Here is a 19,544-nt window from a genome sequence, read left to right as displayed (position 1 = left end):
TACTATCTTTTTTTGGCTGTATGTAGAAAACAAGGTCCAAAAAAAGCTTTTGAAAGAGGTTTTTAAGTAATCCTTCCTTCCCATCCCCAGGGGAGAAAACTTGTAACAATCAACAAGGTTTAATGAGAGCATTCATTTATCTTTAGACTGGATATCAAGATGTACTACTATACAAGACAGGTCTTGGTACTTACAGGGTGTTGAGTCGCTTTTTCTTGCTAATTTATATATGGCATCTGAGAAATCGCACCTTTGTATGCAAAGCGTTCTCTTTGTGCGTTAGGACTTTGCAGGTGTGTGAGGGTTTTAATATTTTCACAAGGAGTTTATAGCCCCAAAGTATAGCAGTCATGCTAGGAAAACCACTCTGACGTGATTGCCCATATGTAAATCAATACTTCGTTTGCTATGACGTATACAAAAGCCTGCAACTATTCTTCTCTAGCTATTGCATTTTATTAGAGGTTCCCCTCTTTTAAATAGGAAAAAAATGATAGGAAATCACTTGTTTATCAGTAAAACATACCAAAATATATTCTTCAAAGGCTAACAAATGTTTACTTTTTTTTTCCTTTATGAATGCTATAATGTATGTGTTCAAACCTTTGTATGTATATTAAAAAAAAGTTTATCTACAAAACTGGAATGACTGTAGTAAAGGTATTTAGTTATGCAGCATTTGTAATTCTGTGGGGGAAGAAAAATGCAGGCAATTGCGCTTTAAATTTCAATTTCTTGTCCTTTTATTTTTATTCTAAAAGTTTAGATAAAGTCCTTTTGAATTAATTAATTGCCTTTCCACTTCTGAATTACTGCAATATGAATTATGTGAAGTATCTGAAAGACTTCAGGTTGTATGGCTGTGCTCAGCTTCAGAAGTTTACCACTTTTAAATGGAACATGGGATTTTTGTCATTAGATGCTCAACTAAATTTATCACTTATTTGTCATTTTATTACATGCATGTACAGGGAAACTTCTGTATCTAAATTAATGAAATGCTTAAGGTTTATGCCGATTGTCTTTTCAACGCCATACAGCTTTACATGGTGTGAATCTTTTTTTTTTTTCTCTGATTAATTTCAGTACTCATCTGAGAAGCTGAACAAAAGTGGCAGCTTGTTCCCTTTTGAAATCAATGGTAAGTTCTTGTGAAACGGTAGCTGTGGTTTACTGAGGTAATTGGTATAGTAAGCAGCCTTTCTGTTGTAAATAAGGTGGAGGGGAATGGAGCATGCTGTTGTGGAGCCTGCTGGCTTAAGCTGGTCTTTGAACAATACTGGGAATCGCTGGTTGTTAGTTTTTTGTACTTGTGATCTGCTTTGCATAGTAAAAAGCCCTTGTTACATGTTTTTGTTCAGTAACTGTTGTTATGTACAAATGCACAGCAACTGCTGTGTGCGTCGTCTTCCCCTCCCCCCCCAAAAAACCCCCCAAAAACCAAAACCCCCTTTTTCTTATCGGGTTTTCTTTGCTAACAGAAAACTACACATCTCTACCTCTTCACACACCTTCATAAAAGTAGGCCGTTGCAATATAGAATATCTAGCCCTACAGTATTTAGCATAAGGCAAAGAATAAAATATATAATAGCTTGATAGAGGGAGAAAAGGAACCCTCCACCACTGTTCGTCCTTACTCATTTCCTCTTGTTATAACAAAAATAGGAATATCTTTTTATTGCCAAGTAATGTAGGCTTTACTTCTGATTTATTGATGGGAAAGGGGAGTTGAGATTATGCATCAGCTGTTTCATATTTTAATAAGCCATGGTAGATTTTTATTTACTCAAATGGGTTGTCTCCTGAGATGTGAATTTGTGTTTCCATGAGGTTGCCAGAGGGGACTGCAGTGTCTCAGTCTTGCAGTACCATACACAAAGAACATAGTCACAGCACTTTTTGCAACCCTTGAGCAGTAGTAATTTTTCTCTTAAGACCCCTTTTTAAAGCAGCTTCAACCACTAAAATCAGGCTAGTAAATGCTAAAAAAACTGGAATTACAGTATTGTCTAAAAGCTCTAGGCAGGATGGTACCCCATTGTGTTAAGTGTTTTGCTCGCTGAATTAAAGATGGTCCCTGCCTTGAAGAGCTTACAGTCGTATTAAGACTCAGCACAATGTGTGGTTGTACCCATCTGAGAGAATGAAGCACAAAGGAATTCTAATAAAACACATATTTGCATCGGCCAGCTGTCAGCACATTCTGCTTTTTAGTTGCATTATTTTTAAATAAGATCTGAATAAACAGGACAATTACTGGAAGACCCTCCTGGCTAGGGAGCAGATTCATCTTGAAGCTGTTTGGTTTGCAACTCTTGGAGTCTTCTCTGGAATTAAAAAAAAAAAAACAAACAAAACAAACAAACAAAAAAAACCAAAAACAAACAAAAAAACAAACAATTTTTTTTAGATTATATTTAACTGCTTGCAGAAGGAAACATTCAAAATAGAGTGAACCTTTAACATTTTCCCTCCACTTAACTAGAGTAAGTGCTGCCTATTTCTGCTTACCTAATGATTTTTTTTCTTTTTTTGCATGCATACATGCACACACACAATGGAGAAAGGAGAGGAAAAAATATGTATTTTTCTCCATTACTCTGTCCCGAGGAATAGTGAAATTTACTTGGATAATTGGTTTAAATTAGCAAATTTTCTAACCAAGCATGAAGAGCTGTTAACTAGCCACCAGGACAAAGATCTGCTTTTCAATTTGCAAATCCTGGGCCTCTGTTGTAGTTCCTCTTACACTTCACTGTATAATGTAGGGGAACAGCTGTAAAATGTGCAAAATGTTCTCAAAGAAAAGCTACACAAAAGAGTGTGAAGCTTGGCTGGTAGACTTTTTTTTTTTTTTTTTTCTTCAACTCGGCATTGCCACTTGAGATAAGAAGTTGTACATTATGGGCTATGCCTGTATTCACAGTAAAATTTGTATGAGGTTCTTAAAGTGTAAAATAAGGGGAATGTTGGCCTTTAATTTAGGGCTTTCAAAGGGGTTTTTTATGTAGTAGATGTGAGTGGGAGGGACAAAATGTTCTCAGAAAAACAATCTTAACTAACATTTGCTAAAATAAGCATCTCCCTACTCTTTTAAAAATAAAGCTTATTTTGCACTATAAAAGAACGAGCACTCATCACTTAAGGCGTTTTACGTGTGTTCTGGACACGCGTTCTAGGAGTGTGGTGGTGGGGGGCATACTTTAATTGGAGCTGCTCTGAGGCCTGCTCTAATTAAAGCACCTGCAGTGTCTTAAGCATCAGTGTCCCCATGCTTAAAAATGGTGGCGGAGGCACTTTATCTAAAGCTCAAACGAGCTTTAAAGTGCCCCTGCCACCATTTTGAAGCACGGGGATGCTGATACAGGAGACATGGAGGCCAGCTGGAGCATGCTAATTAGCATGCTTCAGCAGACTCTAATTGGGTCTGTTCCAATGTGCTGTAATTACAGTGTGTTGGAGCAGCCTCCTTGCATGTCTACGGGCACCCTTAAAGTTTAGGTTTTGTAATGTGGGGATGCTGTATGTGTTTCCTTCACAAAACGTAAACTTTTTGGTTTCATGCATATAGGAAATAATATTGTTAATGATGGATGACAGGTCTTTGGATATTATGGTTAAAGGAAATATTACACTGAGCTGTTGTGAATTTAAAAAAAAAAAAAAAAAAAGACTACCAATTTTTTTACAGTATTTATGGTGATCCAGTGCTCCTGGTCTGAGCTTGTAAGCTCTGGAGCCTCAGATGAAAGTGGCCCCTCTTGCTTTATTAATATAAGTGTTTTAATATTAAGGTTTTTCTTGTTCAAGATGGCAAATGCTATGCTGGGAGATGATAATGTTGTAAGTGAAATTGTTTGTTGCTTCTAACATGCAAAAAAAGAAAAATCCTATGAGATTGCATGGCCTGGCTATTTGGATACAGATGCTTTTCAATTTTTTACTTGACAATCTCTAAGGTGGCATACCCTTTTTAAGCCTGCTCTTAGAATTCTAGGAAAAACTCATCTTCACAATTAATGCCCGGCATTTTAAATTTGTGTTTTTGGGGTGTTTTTTAATTGATTACATCAATTACTTTGATCTAACTCCTCTTCCCACCCCTCTCCCTTATGCCTTTTTTTCTCTTTCAGAAGAAAGTCCTTGGAAAGCTTTAAATGGGGGTTGTCCAATCCGAGCTGAAGTGACCAAGCATTCAGCTTACCCTTTCCCAGTGTGTCCATTTAGTACTACAACTACTAATGTGGGTCTACAATGGCAGCAGGAATCTTCCAGCACATCAATGGTGTCAGGCTGGATAAGTGAATTAAACCTTAATGAGAACTCGGGGCAGCCATTGGCACCACCAACCAAGCGCCACTGCAGGTCACTCTCTGAGCCAGATGAGTTGGCCCGCTGTCGGTCACCGTGGAAGCCTGGCAGTTCAAAGGTCTGGACTCCTGTATCAAAGAGACGGTGCAACAGTGGTGGTAGTGCCACTTTGCAGCGCTGCAATAGTCATGGGAGTGCAACTTTACAGAGAAGCACAAGTATCAGCCTGCCACAAAATGTACTGTCATTAAATAATGTCTTCACTATCACCAGCTTCAACACGTCGCCAGTTCCCAGACCTTCCTCCGCGAGCAGTGGCTTTGTGGACAGTAGCGAGGGAAGCACAAGTTCAAGTACCCGTTGGAATTCGGGAGGGCCTTGCGACTTTAACCCAAGGCGTCGCCTCTCGCTCTCACAGGAGCACATCACCGAGACGGGAAACCTCTTGCCTTCGGCAAACAGCACTCCCACCTCCACACCCGAGCTCAGCCGGCGTCAGGGCTTGCTGAGATGTCGCTCCCAGCCTTGTGTCCTGAATGAAAAGAAAAGCCGGCTAAAGCGCAGACGAGAGGAGGATGTACGGTGGAATCGCCCGTCGTTAGACTTTTTTAAAATGACACGGGTGAGATTTTATTTTCTTCAGCAGGGCATGGGAAAACATTTATTACGTAAAAGCTATTCCTAGAAGAGACAGCTAAAACAAGCTTTGTTTTTGTGGGTGTTCAAGCCATATTAGTCGCTGTTAATGCTGACTTCTATCATTCCAGAAGGTACAACTGTGCTTCACGTACCTGACACTTTCATGCCTGAAATGGTGCTCTGATGTCCAGTATAGAAAGCTGCATAAAACTGCTTCCAAATGTTGGAACGGAAGGTGTTGTTTTTTTTAAATGCTAGGTGAACTTTAGGAAGCCAAAAAAACTTTCAATCAAATAAGCTTGTTCCCACGAGGTAGGGTAATGTGTATATAGTACAATATTCTACTTCGATGGAAATGTCTCCTTCGGCTTAAACCTCCACATATGGCTTTCATCATTTTGTAATTTGGAGTGAGCCAAACTATATATTTTTGGCCTGTTGCATCTGCACAAGTACATGTGCATTAACAAAACTTATACATGAATGTAACTAAGGGAACTGATGACAGACAGTAATGGAAATAGATGTACTCTTTATATAGCAGCTCCAAATGGTGTCCTGGGTTACTAGAAAAATGTATGTTTTTAAATCAGTTGATCAAAAATCTGTTTCCTCACTTGGTTGAGAGTGAGATTTTTTTTCTTTTCTTCTGAGTAAAATAGGTTTGTGTCCTTTTTGTAGGCTAGTGAAAAAGTGCCCTTTATGCAAGGGTAGGCAGTGTCCCTAATTTTAGAAAGTTGATTAAAGTGAACCAATTTCTGCTGAAGCAAAAAATAGAAGTTTACTTCTCAGCATTGATGGAAATAATATTGAGTCCTATCACTTCAGTCCTATAGGCAGTGCTGCACCTGAGGGTATCCCTGGCTTACCTTCACACCACAGTCTGTAATAATAACTTCTGTAACTTACTTGTTACTGGGTTTAGAAGGCTCATGCATTTGGTCCACCTAATTAAAGCCGACATTGGTAGCATAATGAGGAGGGGACAACTGGAGATAGTGGTAAGGATAGATAAGCTGAGAAATGATGTGCATTAGGACTGGTGTACTTAATTTCTCAAATAAGGTGAATACAGATGGCTTGGGGATATTTTTGGCCAACTCATGGCACCCATTTATTGGTGACTTTTAGATATACAGCTGGAGAAGTCTAAGAGGCTGGGGATGGGCTGCAACTCGTAGATGTCTTGGAAGTCCTTATTTTTACGTACACGTGTGTACGCATATGTGAAATATTTTATATAAATAAAAAATAATACTATAATTAAAATGATATAAATAAATAAAAAGGTCTGATATATATAAAAGGTCTAGCTATAGGTACAAAGGTCTGATCACGCTAGTGGAGGCCAGTATCGCTATATGGGGGGGGGGGGGGGGACAACCAAAAAAAACCCCCCAACAAAAACAGCTTTTTTATCACTTTTTAAAGGGTCAGTAGGTACGGAGGCGCATGTATCACTTGCATGCATGCACACACCCCCACTCCTCTCTTGAAAATGTCCAGTTTTTTTCTCCATATACTAGCTTCCCCCAGAATAACCAGACCCTTGCAATAAGTAATAAACTTACAATTAATTGCTTGTTTTATAAGGGTAACAAATTGTGGCTTTTTTTAAAGCCACAATTTAAAAGTTTTTAAGAGTTTATCTTAGATTTTCATTTGTTTGTGTTGCAGAGAGCAATATAAATGCATGGATTAAAGTGTTAAAGGGATTTTTTTGGGTTTTTTTTTTTTTTGGCAATCTTTAGTTCTTGGGTCTGAACTTCAGTCACTTTTCAAGGGCTAGGTGATTGACACTTTCAGAAAATTGGGCCTTTTGAGGTCCCCTGAGGTAGGTAACTCAAAGTGAGACTTACAAAATAATTAGTCTTTTTTCTTTTTTCTTTTTTTGAATATCTTACTTGTAATACAAACCCCACAGAGAGAAACCTTGTAAGCAATAAACCTAATAGCAGTCTCATACTTAATTTCCACTTATCAAGCAGCATAGATTCTTGGCAATCACACTCCTTTGATAAAACTACAAGTTAGATAATCAATCAGTTGGCATGCCTTGTTGAACTACTGAAATGTGTTGAATGCCTAATACATTGAGTTAGCAGCAAGTAAAGAAAGTGGAGGGGTGTATGTGTTAAAGCAACTAAATATATTGGTTACCTACAGGAGGGATGTGAAACAAGTGGCCGGCAGGCCAGATTTGATCTGTGGAGCCCTGTGATTTGGCCCTTGGATCTGGCACACGGAGCTGGCCTGGTTGGTCTGGACCAGCCCTTGAGCTAGCATGCAGAGGTGGACCAGTGGGGTGCTTTATGCAGTACATGGCCTGTCCTGGCCTCATGAACCACATGCAAACCAAGCCCCAAGGTGGGGCTGGCACATGCTGAATGTGGCATGCAGGGCTGAACTTCCCATGCACATGACGGAGCTAGCTCAGGGTGTGCATTGCATGCATCACTTTGATGGATACATCACAGTATGCTCTGGCTTCAGCATGGCCTGATCAGGCCCACAGATGGGGCCAGGCTGAGTTTCGTACCCTGGCTTAGAGCATGAGCTAGGCACCTTTGACATTTTGTATTGATTTGGAAATACTTGAGTTTGCTAGTTGAGTGACCAAATATTGCCTTCTATTAAGGCTAATCTCGGCTAAAGCTGGATGGGGTGGGTGCAGAAATATTCGTATAATTGCTTTTCAACTACCAATTTTAAAATTTTTTTTAAGTTCTCATTTTATTGAAATTTGTATACATTTTATTGCTATGATCTGGGCTAGATTTGAAGTTTAAAATGGATTTAATTTGTTTCCTGCAGTATTTTAAATAGACTGGCAAACATTATAGTCGTAGTTGTTCAGTTCTCGCTACTTTGTATTCTTCAGCCTAGTTATAGTTCTGGTGCTGGATCGCTTTCTGTAGCGTACCTTTTTGAGGTATTTAGATTCCCCATTTCTTTCAAATCTGTGGGACTGCTGTGCTAGAATAGGGGTCAGTAACTTTTTGGGGTTTGTTTGTTTGTTTGTTTTTTGCTGGAGTGCCAAGAACACCCCAGCCTCCACCCATGCCGTGACTTGGCTTGCCCCAGAAGTGGGCGAGCTGTGAAGGGCCCGATCCTCATTGCTGGCAGTGGCTGCACATGCCTCTGGGTGGATGGTGGGAAAGGGGCTGGGGTTGCAGTGTCTCTAGACCCACATCCCATGAGATGCGCATGCACCCACTGCTGCCACAGAGCCAGAGTTGTTCTGGAGCCTGGCGCAGCTGTCTGCAGCCTGCCTGCTGCAGGTGCCTAGAGCCTGGGCCAGCTGTGTCAGGCATCCAGGAGGCTGCAAACAGCTGAGCTAGGCTTTGCAGCCCCAGCCAGACACTGTGGGTAGTGGCATCTGCACATGCGCCTCTGGGCATATGGTCAGGAAAGGATCTAGGGCAGCACAATCCTGGCCTTTTTCCCCACTGTTTGCCCCCAAGTGTGCCACCACCACGGAGCCAGTGCCAGGGCTGCAGAGCCCGGTGCAGCTCTTTACAGCCTCCTGCCTGCAGCTAGCCCAAGGCTCTGGACAGCTTTTGCCTGCCATGTAGCCTGGAGCCCAGGCCAGCTGTGATGTGCCAAGGAAAATGGCTTTGCATGCCATGCTCTGGCAGGCATGCCAGGGGTTGCCTCCCTGTGCTAGAGGCTCTGCTATACATTTTTTGGCTGAAAGACCTTTTGATATTGAAAACACTTTACAATGGGATGACAGCCCCACCCTCCATAGGGAGTTTTGGTGAGTTGTTGCAGAGGTGGTGCTGACCCAGCCTGCAACAGCTCATTAAAACTTATGTGGCCCTCAGTCCCAAATAATTGCCTACCCCTGCTTTGCAGGCACTAAGGTGTGTTAGCTAAAGGGCACAAAGTGTAAATCTTTAGTTCATTTAGAAGATGTGTGTAACTTTACTTAAGTAAACACATTAAAAAAAAATACTAAAGCAGCAGTCATTTTGAGTCAGTTAGCTTTTTGTACCAAATGAATCTGGAGTTTTCTTTTTCCAGAAAATCTTACTGATTGTAATGCCAATTTAATACATCACGCTACAATTTAATCCTGGGGTTAAATAATGACTGCCTAATGTATTTTGTTGTATGAAACTCTTGTACTGCTGCTGTCTGTATTTCAACTGAAATTATTTTTCAAAATGGTTATTGCAAAAAATAAACTTGTTAGAAACTATGCAAAAGAGGATTTTTATTTGAGGTAAGGCTATAGATCCTAATCTGGCAGTGAGTACCATATTGTAGCCTTCTGTGTCTCCACAGAGCTCATCTGAGGATTGGGATCCGAGGACTGGCTCTCTTTTGTGCCTTCATTTATTGCAATAGTCTGGCTTGGATGCTGCCTCAGTAGGTGCAGCATCCTTTGCCTTCATTAAAGCTGTACACTTAGTAATACATGGTTTGGCATTTTCCAAAATATAAATGGACTGTGAAATCAAGTGTTTTAAGCTTTAGTGCATATTTTGTAGGTGAAGTTACTCTAAATGACTTTTGATTACTTAGTCATTTTAAGCTCTTCATTTAGGGCACAAAATATGCTAATTCTTGGCAGAGGTCTATGGCAGGCCAGTGACGGCAATAACTTACACTGATTTTTGTAAACACAACAAATGTATTCATCAGGCTAACTCAAGTTTATTAGCTTTCTTGAGTTGTAGAAAACCCCCTTTTGGCATTCTTGGTTTACTTTAATAATACTGTAGCCAAGCCATGTAAGGTTTATGTCAAAATGGACAGTCTTGGTCTTGATCAAAAATTTTGGAGCAGTTTCTTATACAGTTCTATAATGTTGTGAGAGCAGTTTCCACACCGAAGGCTGAGAGCACCTGCCTGTGTGTGTGTGTGTGTTTGTTTGTTTTTCCTCAACTTAATGTTTCCCAGCCAGTGGTTCAGTTTTTATGTAATCAAGTACTGATCTACTAAATGTTTAAATGAGTGTTGTATATAGTATAGAATAATTGCATACGTTCAAATACACAAATATTCTAGACACATTGGAACAAAGCCTTGGGGGAGACAAAAAAGTTCCTTGAAACTATGTTGAGTATAGAAAGTATTTTCTCCTAGTCCAATCTTTTGCACCATGCTTAGGTAAGACACAATGTTAACCCTGTGAAGTTAACGGTCTCTCTTTAAATAGATTTTTCTCTAAATTCAAAACAACAGTAATTCTAAGAAGCTAGGATTATATCACCACTGATTTGAGTATAATTTGAGCATCTCATCCTCTTCATCTCTGTTTTAATTAAGCTCTAAATACCCCATATGCTTATTTATAATCCCTCCTGCTCCTGCTTACATAGTTTCTCCCAGCACTATTTTGCCCTGTTTGCAAAGGCCATCCTTTGCACTTAGCAGAATAGTTTCCTCCTGTCCAGTAGGTGCCCCTTGCCTATCTCTACTCTTCACAAATCCTACAAAACTAGATGTTGGGAACCTTCCTTTCTACCTCTCTTTTATTTGAAGAACTGTTCCCCTGCATCTTATCTTGCTTTCCTTTCAAGGGAGCATGCCTAGCTTCTGTAAAATGGTGTGCAAACTTAAAATAATTTACTGATCTTTTTAATGAATAGATTTTAAAGCAATCTTGGATGTACAGGTAGTTGTAGCTCTCTCAGGTAGTGTTCAGAAATACTTTATTCTGCTCATCATTTTGCTGAAGCAGATAAAGCACAATTCTAAAATAATTCCCAACTCTTTCAAGAACATGAGGCTAGTGAAAGCGGAGTGGGGCACGTCTGTTCTGCAGGGTTCCTGAGCTCTACCGGTTATCCCTACTCAATACCCTCTGAGGGGCATAGAAGGTAATAAATAATTAAAAAAAAAAAAAAAAAAATAGCAACGATAGAAGCTGTTTTGCACTGCCGTGTATAGCTTTCATGCTCACAAAGCCAAGGTGATACCAAGTTTTTCTTAAATGCTGCGCTTCATGTAAAGCAGAGACTATTTAATGTTTCATTCTTCAACCATACTGACAATATCCTTGATGACCATAGGGACAATGTGTGCACTTTTTTTTTCTTTTTTTTTTTTTTAATCTTTATGCATAGGTCAGTGTTTAGGTATATATCTATTTTTGAAACTTCATGTATGTTAAATGTGATCCAAAAATGTTAGTCCACATTTTGAAAACTATTTATTTAAGAAGAAAATAACAAAAGCGAACTAAACTGTTTTCTTAGTCTTTGGAAAGTTCTGCTTTAGGTGAAATACACCACTTGCTATATCAGTCAGCTAACAATGCCCCGCAAAATGTTTTGCATTTGAACTAATATTACACTTCAATCCATCATCAGGTATATTGGTACCATTTCCCCACAGTACACCCACATTAGTACCTATATTCCCAGTGCATACAACTTGAATAAAAAACCATTTAAATTACCATATAGACTATTACTTCCTGCAGAGAGATTTTTGTTAACAAAGTACCTACCAAGCATTTATAGTCAACATTTTCTTAAACTCTGGCTCAGTGGAGTATTCATTTCTTTAATTTTGTTCAAAACACCTAGTTTCAGTGAAACTGGCAGCACTGTTTCAGGTATTTATCTAGATTTATATGCCATGTTATCTGATAGTGACATCAAATGCTTCTTAGTAGAAAATGCTGACGCCACAGAAGAGGTTCCTAACCTCTTAAGATTGAAAGCACCTTTAGGAAAATGCCAACTCTGTTTTCACTTGTTTTTTGACTACCGCAAAATAATGAAGTATTCTTCTGTTGCAAACAACTCAGACCAACGGCTTGGAAATGTTTCTGATACTATGGATTGCTGTTTGAAGTCTCTGTGAAGCATCTTGTAGGTGTTTGAGCACTGAATAGTGCTGATATTGGGCTTGGACAGACAGACAGTTTCTCCAGGGAGAGTCCCTGCAATCAGGGGAAACCACTAGCGTACAGAAGTTAGTTGTGGTTTTTTTTTTTTTTGGCTTTTTTCCTTCCCGAGTAAAAGTGGCCACTCTAAGGTTGGAAAATAATTCGGGAGTAACCCAAGCGAAGTGGCTCTGTGAAGACATTCTCTTGGAAGACCAGAACTTCTGTACAGGCAGCCAGGGTGCTTTGCTGCTGCTTCTCCTTCTCCCATAGGGCCAGGGAGCCCCAGTCCCGGTCCAGCAAAACGGAACACAACCCCCTCCCCTCCCCATCATCCCAGTGCTTCAGACTAGATGAGCCCAGCACTAAAGCACTTGTGGGGGCTGAATTACACTGCAGGCAAGGTTCTTTGAGGAAATGGTCTAATAAAAAAAAAAAAAAAATCACAACTCGGTAGTTGGAAAAAATATTCTTTACAAGCTTTCAGGCGCAAACACTGAGTACAGCTATGGGCACCAACATGGCCCCACAATATGCCAAGAACTTTTTCAAGAAGTGCACCGTCAAACCTGCACTATATCAAAGATGTATAGATGACATCACCATTTAGACTGAAAACCTGTGATCTCTGATTGATCTCCATCACAGATCTGATTAATCATCATCCCTCCATCAGACTTACTTGACTACTTCAGCACCAGCATTTCCTTGGATCAACATCCAGAATGGTGAAATGGAAACCAACATGCACATCTAGGGTGATTGCTGGTTCTGTATAAACACACCAAGAAAGCTGTAATATATAGCCAAGCCCTTTGATACCACTGACTTTACACTGAGAGCACCCTCAATGCTTACCTCGCAAACTTTCACTCAACAAGGACAGCCCTCCAGAAAGATTGCACTTTTGAAAGAGCCACTTGGGTACCCTACGAAGAATTACTGCAGTACAAAAAGAAAATCCCCGTGAATCGCACACTGCTAGTTATGACATGCCGTCCTTCCTTGGAACCTATACGGGGAAAACCCTCAAACAGTTGCAACCCATGCTAGAAGATGACCCAGTTCTTAAAGAAATCTTTCCAGAACCACCAATCCTAGCCTTTAAACAGGCACCAAACCTCACCAACTTCACTACTAGAAGCAAACTTCCTATGGCCCAAAGCGCACCAAATGGATCCAGACCATGCTGGGACAAGAAATATAAAACCTGCCAACACCAGTCCCACGATAACTACACCTCAAAAAAGAACCAGCGCCACTCCTGGATCTTACACTTGCATCTCCAGAAATGTAATATATCTCATCCAGTGCACTGAATGCCCTGATGGAAAATGCATAGGAGAAACCAACCGCGCACCAGAATGAACACACGCTGAAAACTTATCCAAGACAAAAATACCCAATTACCTGTGGGAGCACATCTCTCACAAGAAAACCACTCTCTCTTTTTTGAGGATTAGAAGTGAGAGAGTGAAGAATTTACAAAACGCCTTTCACAGATGAGACTACGAGTTTCACTTCATAACTCTACTGGATACAAAAAATCATGGACTAAATATAGACATTGGATTTATGGCGCATTTATAACCTGCCTGCCATCCGATAACCCCAGGTAACCTGTCTGCATTAACCAGGTCAACATTCCCCTTTCTCCCCACCTGTCTCAAACCTGTTAACTCCCATCCCCTCTGATCTTCCCTGCCACACACTTGCATTTTCAGACCTGCATTTTTGCATATTGACTTTAGCCTCTATTTCACCTAGGAGAGTGCGCACAACACCAGCAGTCTCCCTGTGCCTAAAGAAAAGTGTTTGTGCCCAAAAGTTTGCAAAGAACAATTTTTCCAACTTATTTTCCTATTTAGTTGGTCTAATAAGTATCACACTTACCCAGAGAGCCTTGTCTGCCTATATCCTTAGACCAGCACCCCTGCATTGCACTACGCCAGGAAGCGTACTCCCTTCCTGGGAACACAGGCTGGGGGACAGCATGGGGCAGGGGAAGACTGGAGGACACTGCACAGCACACAACGTGTCTCCACCTTCCCTGATGATGATGATGATCCTTGCCTACATTCACTTAAACAAAAACAACCAAACCCAAATATGAAATAAAAAGACAAAACAAAACAACACCCCACCCTGCAACGCTCTCTGGGCAGCATGCTCTAGGGACTCTTGGCAGCCCAGCATCTGCACTGAAGCTCTTTGCTTCTCTCTGTCTGAACTTCTATACAGGTCTGTGGGTTTTTGGTTTTTTTTTTTTTTGTTTGTTTTTCTTCAGGAAAATAAACCTGGGAGAGTTGTCCTGGATGATTTGAATACATGTATTCAGCCATTGTGTGGCTCCATGGTTGAGAATAACTGAGCTACAGCAAACGCATGCATAAGATTTTGAAAGTGGCGCATGTTTCTCTTGTCAACTCCTAAATTGTAGTAAAGTTTTGAAACTCGAATATTTTTGGGTTCAGATTTATAACCTGAAGATTTTGTTCAGGATGTAGTGTTAAGACAACTGGAAGTGGTGGTTAGAAAGGCAGAACAGTACTGCCAGTTCTGAAAATCGAAACAAAACTTCAGCTCCTGGGTTAAAGACTTTGTTCTTAGGAGTAAGCTTCACTCATTAAGATTCCCAAACATTTTTGCCACTCCTATATGCATACAGTACAACAGTCATCTTTGAGATAAGAGTACAAAGGCTATTTGTATCAAATCTCCGTAGCTTTAAATTGTAGCAGGTGTGGAATGCTGCATTTCCCAGCATCAGTTCCAACTCAGGTGACTCCTTATTTGTTTTGGTGGGGTTGCCATTCACTTTTTCTGAGAATAAATGAGCATTGGAATTGGCGCATGATGAGACATACTTGTGGGCACTTTAAATCTCAGTGGAATAGTGTTGACTTGCATTTGTAAAACTCTTTCTTTTTCTTTTCGCTTCTTAATTAGGCAATTCGATAGCCTTTGAGCCTGGATAGCTTTCAAGTCTTGAAACTTAAAAACAAAAGCCCTTCAAAATGTGTTTCACTGCTGGCCCAGGAGGCCCCTTTGAGCCTTACCACCTTGTTTTCTCTCCTTCCTACCTGGCATCTAATGGTCTTTTCTTTAAGAAAGCTTAAAGCCTAGCACTGCACTGAGACTTCCTAGCAAGAATCCATTCTGAGAATGGATCCCTTTTGGAGTCGCATTGAAGTTGAAACTGAAATTTAAGATACACCCGTAAATATTACATATCATGGAAGGGAGCGATGCTTGTTGGAGGGCGGAGGAGTGCATTTAAAGTCCTGATTCTTTCAGAAGCTTTTGGACTTAAGCATAGGTGACATTAAAATCCTTTGAGGTGGGCATAGAGGCTTGGTGGGTCACTGGGAAGCAGGGCTTTCCAAACCAGAATGGTGACAGGAAGAAAGCACAAAGAAACTGACAGATCATTTGCCCCATGGCCTAAGTTAACTTGGCCAAAATGAGGATTCCCTCAAATCTGTCCTTGAGACTTTTAGATTTTGTATTTATTGTCTTATGACATCTGTACGTAGTCATGATACATTATACCAGGGGTTCTCAATCCCAGGGCCGCAACGGGTTGGCTGCCAGTTCACAGTGCGGTCGGCTGCTGGACCGGAAGTGGCCGTGGACCGGCAAACCGCGGCCCCCCCCCCCGAGCCGGGCAGAGGGGCTGCGGCTCCTTTTATGGGGCCTGTGGCAGCGCAGAGTTTGGTCCACCCAGGGGGTGGGGGTATCCTTACCTGTTACCCAGCCAGAAATTCCGGCTGCGGTCGGCTGTGACTTCTGGGCCACAGTTTGCTGGACAGCGGCATAAAAACTTTGGGAACCCCTGCATTTATACAATATGTATACATATAGGTAATACAATGCTAGTTCCCTTTTTCTCATGTTTAGCTCTACTTGCCTTAGCCAAAGTGCTGACTAGGTATGCCAAGAGACCTCCCAGAACACTTGCGTGATGCACTAGAGCATAAGAATAAAAGTACCATACTGGGTCAGACTAATGGCTCATCTAGTTCAGCATCCTGTCTGACAGTGGTTTTAGAGTTTACCCTCTAAAAGTAGACACTTTTAGAGGGAAACCATTGAACAGGGTATTTTCTCGAGTGATCTATCCCCTATTTATGTTCCCTGACATCTACCACTATTTGTTTAGAAATGGCAGAGGATACATCCCTGACCATTGTGTTTAATAATTATTAATGCATCTATTTTCCTTGAATGAGTCCCTTTTGGCCATGCTATCTGCCTCTTCAACCAACTGTAGTAATGTGTTCCACCGATTTAACTATATACTGCATTAAAAAAGGAGTTCTTTCTCTGTTTTCTGCCAGTTTCAGTATGTGCCCCTTAGTTTTAAGATTCCTGGATTTAATAGCAGTTTTCTGCTCACCAGGATTCAAGCTGTAAGATCAGGTGTGATAGTGGTCTGAATTTTGGCTCATAAAGTTCACTTGGAGCTGCACAGCCATTTGCATTTTTTTAAATGCAAATATTAGCAGGGTTGTGAATAGTGAATTAATTCCACCTCCCTACTTACAACTTTTTTTTTCCTTTCTGGCCTCCTACCAAACTAGGAATGCAATCAATGAAGGTTTTTCCCACATAAAATAAATTGCTAGGTGGCAACAGCCATGGTACAGAAAACAGCCAGGTATGGAATGGTCAATACTAGACTCTTTCAATATATTATCTTTTGGGAGAAGTTTCAGTACCTTCAATTTATGCATGTTGTTGGTCACGTAATTCTTTCAGCTCCTATAAGAGTAGGAGCAGAGTCAGATTGTTTTAAAGATTTGCTTGGTTATTTGTTCCACTCGGAGGATTCACTTGTATTATGTATAACTCAGGGGTGGGCAGTTATTTCGCGTGGAGGGCCACTTACTGAGTTTCGGCAAGCTGTCAAGGGTCGCATGGCAGGAGTCAGAGGCAGATAAATATTAATTTTCTAAATTTTTTAGGGGCCCTGTGGGACCTGACGGGCTATAGTTTGCCTGCCCCTGCTCTAACTTATGCATCCGTGATGGTTGTTCAGTACCTTTTTGGCATTATGTGGAATATACTGTTCCACCTTCCCCCTTTCTTGCCCACCGACACTTTTTACCATGAGCACCTCTGTTTTCTGAATAGTGGCCAGTATAAGGTAAGGATCATGTAGCAGTGGCAGGTATAGTACCAATGTAAGCACTAAACAATATAAACAGGTTATCATTAATCTTAAGTACATTGTGGGGGGTGGGGAGGGCAGGAAGGGAATGTGCTTGGAGCTATACTGTGCTTATATTTTAATGAAACTCTTGGTTAGGCCTAGACCCCTGATATTTAAAATGAGAATAAAGGTAGTTGCCACCTGGTATAGCTTTTTGCAAGTGGGTTCTACTGAAGTTAGACTGGGGATCGAGAAGCTGTTGTCAATGAATAAATTGAGCCCAGGATTGAGACTGAGGTTTTGGTCCAAATTCTTCCTGTCAGACCTTGTATATTTTTACCTGTTTTTTCTAGAGAAGAGGTTAAGGCTAACTGGTTTCTTATAAAGGAGTTTCTATGGTGGGGGGAGTATCCTAACAGTGTTTTTAAGTCAACACATTACATTCTGTCCTCCAATTTAATTTCCAGCAGCCTATAATCTAATTCAGTTCACCGTTATATAGTCAGTAGTTAGGCCAGTGGTTCTCAGTTTCATTGAACTCGAGCCCTTCCTATTATGTTTGTCAGTTGGGTGGCACTCGATTTCAAAACCTGATTTATATATTACAGGGGTTCCCACCTTGTCGAGGGGCTGAGGACTTGGGGGATCAGACTTAGCCAGGCAGGGACAGTCCTGGGCCTGCACTTATCTGCTCACACCTCATTTATCTCTTCCTACCTCGTGGCATCCCTTACAGGATATGGCAGCACCTCCGTGCCACAGCCACATGGTTGAAAGTCACTGAGTTAAGCTGAAGGTAGGACAGTGATGAAGTAAGCTGTAGCCTGCCAAACCTCATGTCTCTCTGAACAAGTTAATCTACAAGGGGCCATGCTGCCTGACCTTCTGCATAACTTCTTACCAACATGGCCAACTACCTCTCTAGTCGATAGTGTTAGGTAGCAAAAATTGCCTAACCAGGCAGTTCAACATTTTGAGTCTGTTTAGCTGCATGATTTCATCTCTGCAAACCAAACTTTATTTTGATCATAACGGTTATAGTAAATATACACTAATAGGATTTCTCTTGTTGGCATATAAGAAGTTTCCCCTGGAAGTCCAGGGGACCCAAGGGTTAGATGTTTGCAAAATCTAAGCATTAACCCCCCTGCCCCGCATAAACCTGGTTGTGAGAATAAATGTCTCGTATAAATTAATTCAGTGTTGTCTTCCTCAGCTTTGAAGTCACTAATGCTCATATGTTTCCTAAGCTTAAGCAGAGTGAAAACAGACCAGTGTTGTACACTTATTTATACAAAACCCAATAGGCTGTCAGCTGTAGCTTTCTGGAGTTTGGGAAGGCTACATAAAGGCAAGTGCTGACTGCAGAAGAAAGGAGGCCTTGCAAGTTAGGGGGTAGGTAGGATAGGAGACGCTTCCTTTACTGCATCAGTTGGGTGACTGGAGAGAAACATGATGGTGTAGGGTGGAGCAATGGTTCAGATGTTCGGGTGTCTGCTGTCCAGTGCTGGAAGAGATTTTAAAAAAACTATCCCACTTTATAATCCCTCGTTGTGTTGAGAAATGTGCATCTGCTGTAAGGCTATTTCTGTTTCCTGTGTTGTCTTGTATTTGTTTGTGTTCAACTACATCGTTCATATGCTGCTGTACGGTGTGCATGTAAATATTTGTATTTGTATATGGTTATAATAAACCTGACAGTCTCAGAAAGGAGGGAGAGTAGGCTGAGGGGAAAATATACTTATAACCCAGTCTCTTTGCCTGTCAATACACAGCTTTCCCACAGTGTGTAGTCTCTCTTTCTATTGGTTTTTCCATTCAAGCTCTAAATGTTTCCAGAGATGGGTTTTCCTTTGCTTTCCACCTATCTGCTAAGCCTTTTCAGTTGCACCATAAAATCCATTCAAATTTAACTTTGGTTGTGATGCTGTAAATTTATCATCAGGTTTTTCTCCTGCAATTGTGGGATAATATTTACACAGGTTTTATAAACCAAGTTGTGGGATGCATCTGAAAGCAATTTTAAAGATTTCTTGATCATTGGGTCCTTTACTCTAATTTATCCTCTAGTTCTGTTGAAGTGTAATTTTCAGCCTGTGGTAGTTTGTTTAAAAGACACTTAAGTTTGGAAGTGCCGAATAAGGAATGTGAGTAAGTAACTCTACCGATGCTTTTGCTTGCTTATACATAAGGTATGGATGGGTTCTTCAAATGTCCTTTCTTCTGCATTGTCTTTTCGGGGGGAATATTAGATATGAAGTCTTCTGTTTTGTTAGTCTTTGCTGTAGGGCTGTCCAAGCAGTGTCTGCCCATTTCCTCAGAAGTACTTAAAATCTCTTCTTTTGAACTAGTGAGAGGACTTCACATGTGACACCAATTGTCCGGAGCCCTCCAGTAAAGGCTGATCTTTTTTGTGTGTAAAACAGGCAAAAATACAATTTAAATTGGCTTTTATAAATCCAAAAGATGTCTACAAAAACCCAGTCTTTTGCTTTGTCTCACTGTAAGAGGTGCTTAAAGTTAACCTGAAAAAGTGCGCTCATCTCCTACACTTTTTCAATAAAATATCTTCACCTATTGTGTGCAACAATGA

General features: G+C 40.8%; 1 protein-coding gene across 5 annotated transcripts in view; it reads left to right on the top strand.

The window, feature by feature from the left end:
• FAM53A (family with sequence similarity 53 member A) overlaps window positions 1–19,544 on the top strand; it is a 91,254-nt gene that overhangs the window by 29,487 nt on the left and 42,223 nt on the right. For 4 of the 5 annotated variants that reach the window (XM_025204441.1, XM_025204442.1, XM_025204440.1 and 1 more), the window contains 2 exons: window positions 1,087–1,141; window positions 4,136–4,935. In XM_025204441.1, the coding sequence (XP_025060226.1) occupies window positions 1,087–1,141; window positions 4,136–4,935 (855 nt within the window). The remainder of the gene's footprint in view (window positions 1–1,086; window positions 1,142–4,135; window positions 4,936–19,544) is intronic. The other variant, XM_025204443.1, reaches the window with a different exon arrangement.

The sequence above is a fragment of the Alligator sinensis genome, unplaced genomic scaffold, assembly GCF_000455745.1.
Source record: "Alligator sinensis unplaced genomic scaffold, ASM45574v1 scaffold445_2, whole genome shotgun sequence".
Taxonomy (NCBI): Eukaryota; Metazoa; Chordata; order Crocodylia; family Alligatoridae; genus Alligator; species Alligator sinensis.
The sequence above is the reverse complement of the archived record's forward strand: the minus strand, read 5'-3'. Positions and strand labels throughout refer to the sequence as shown.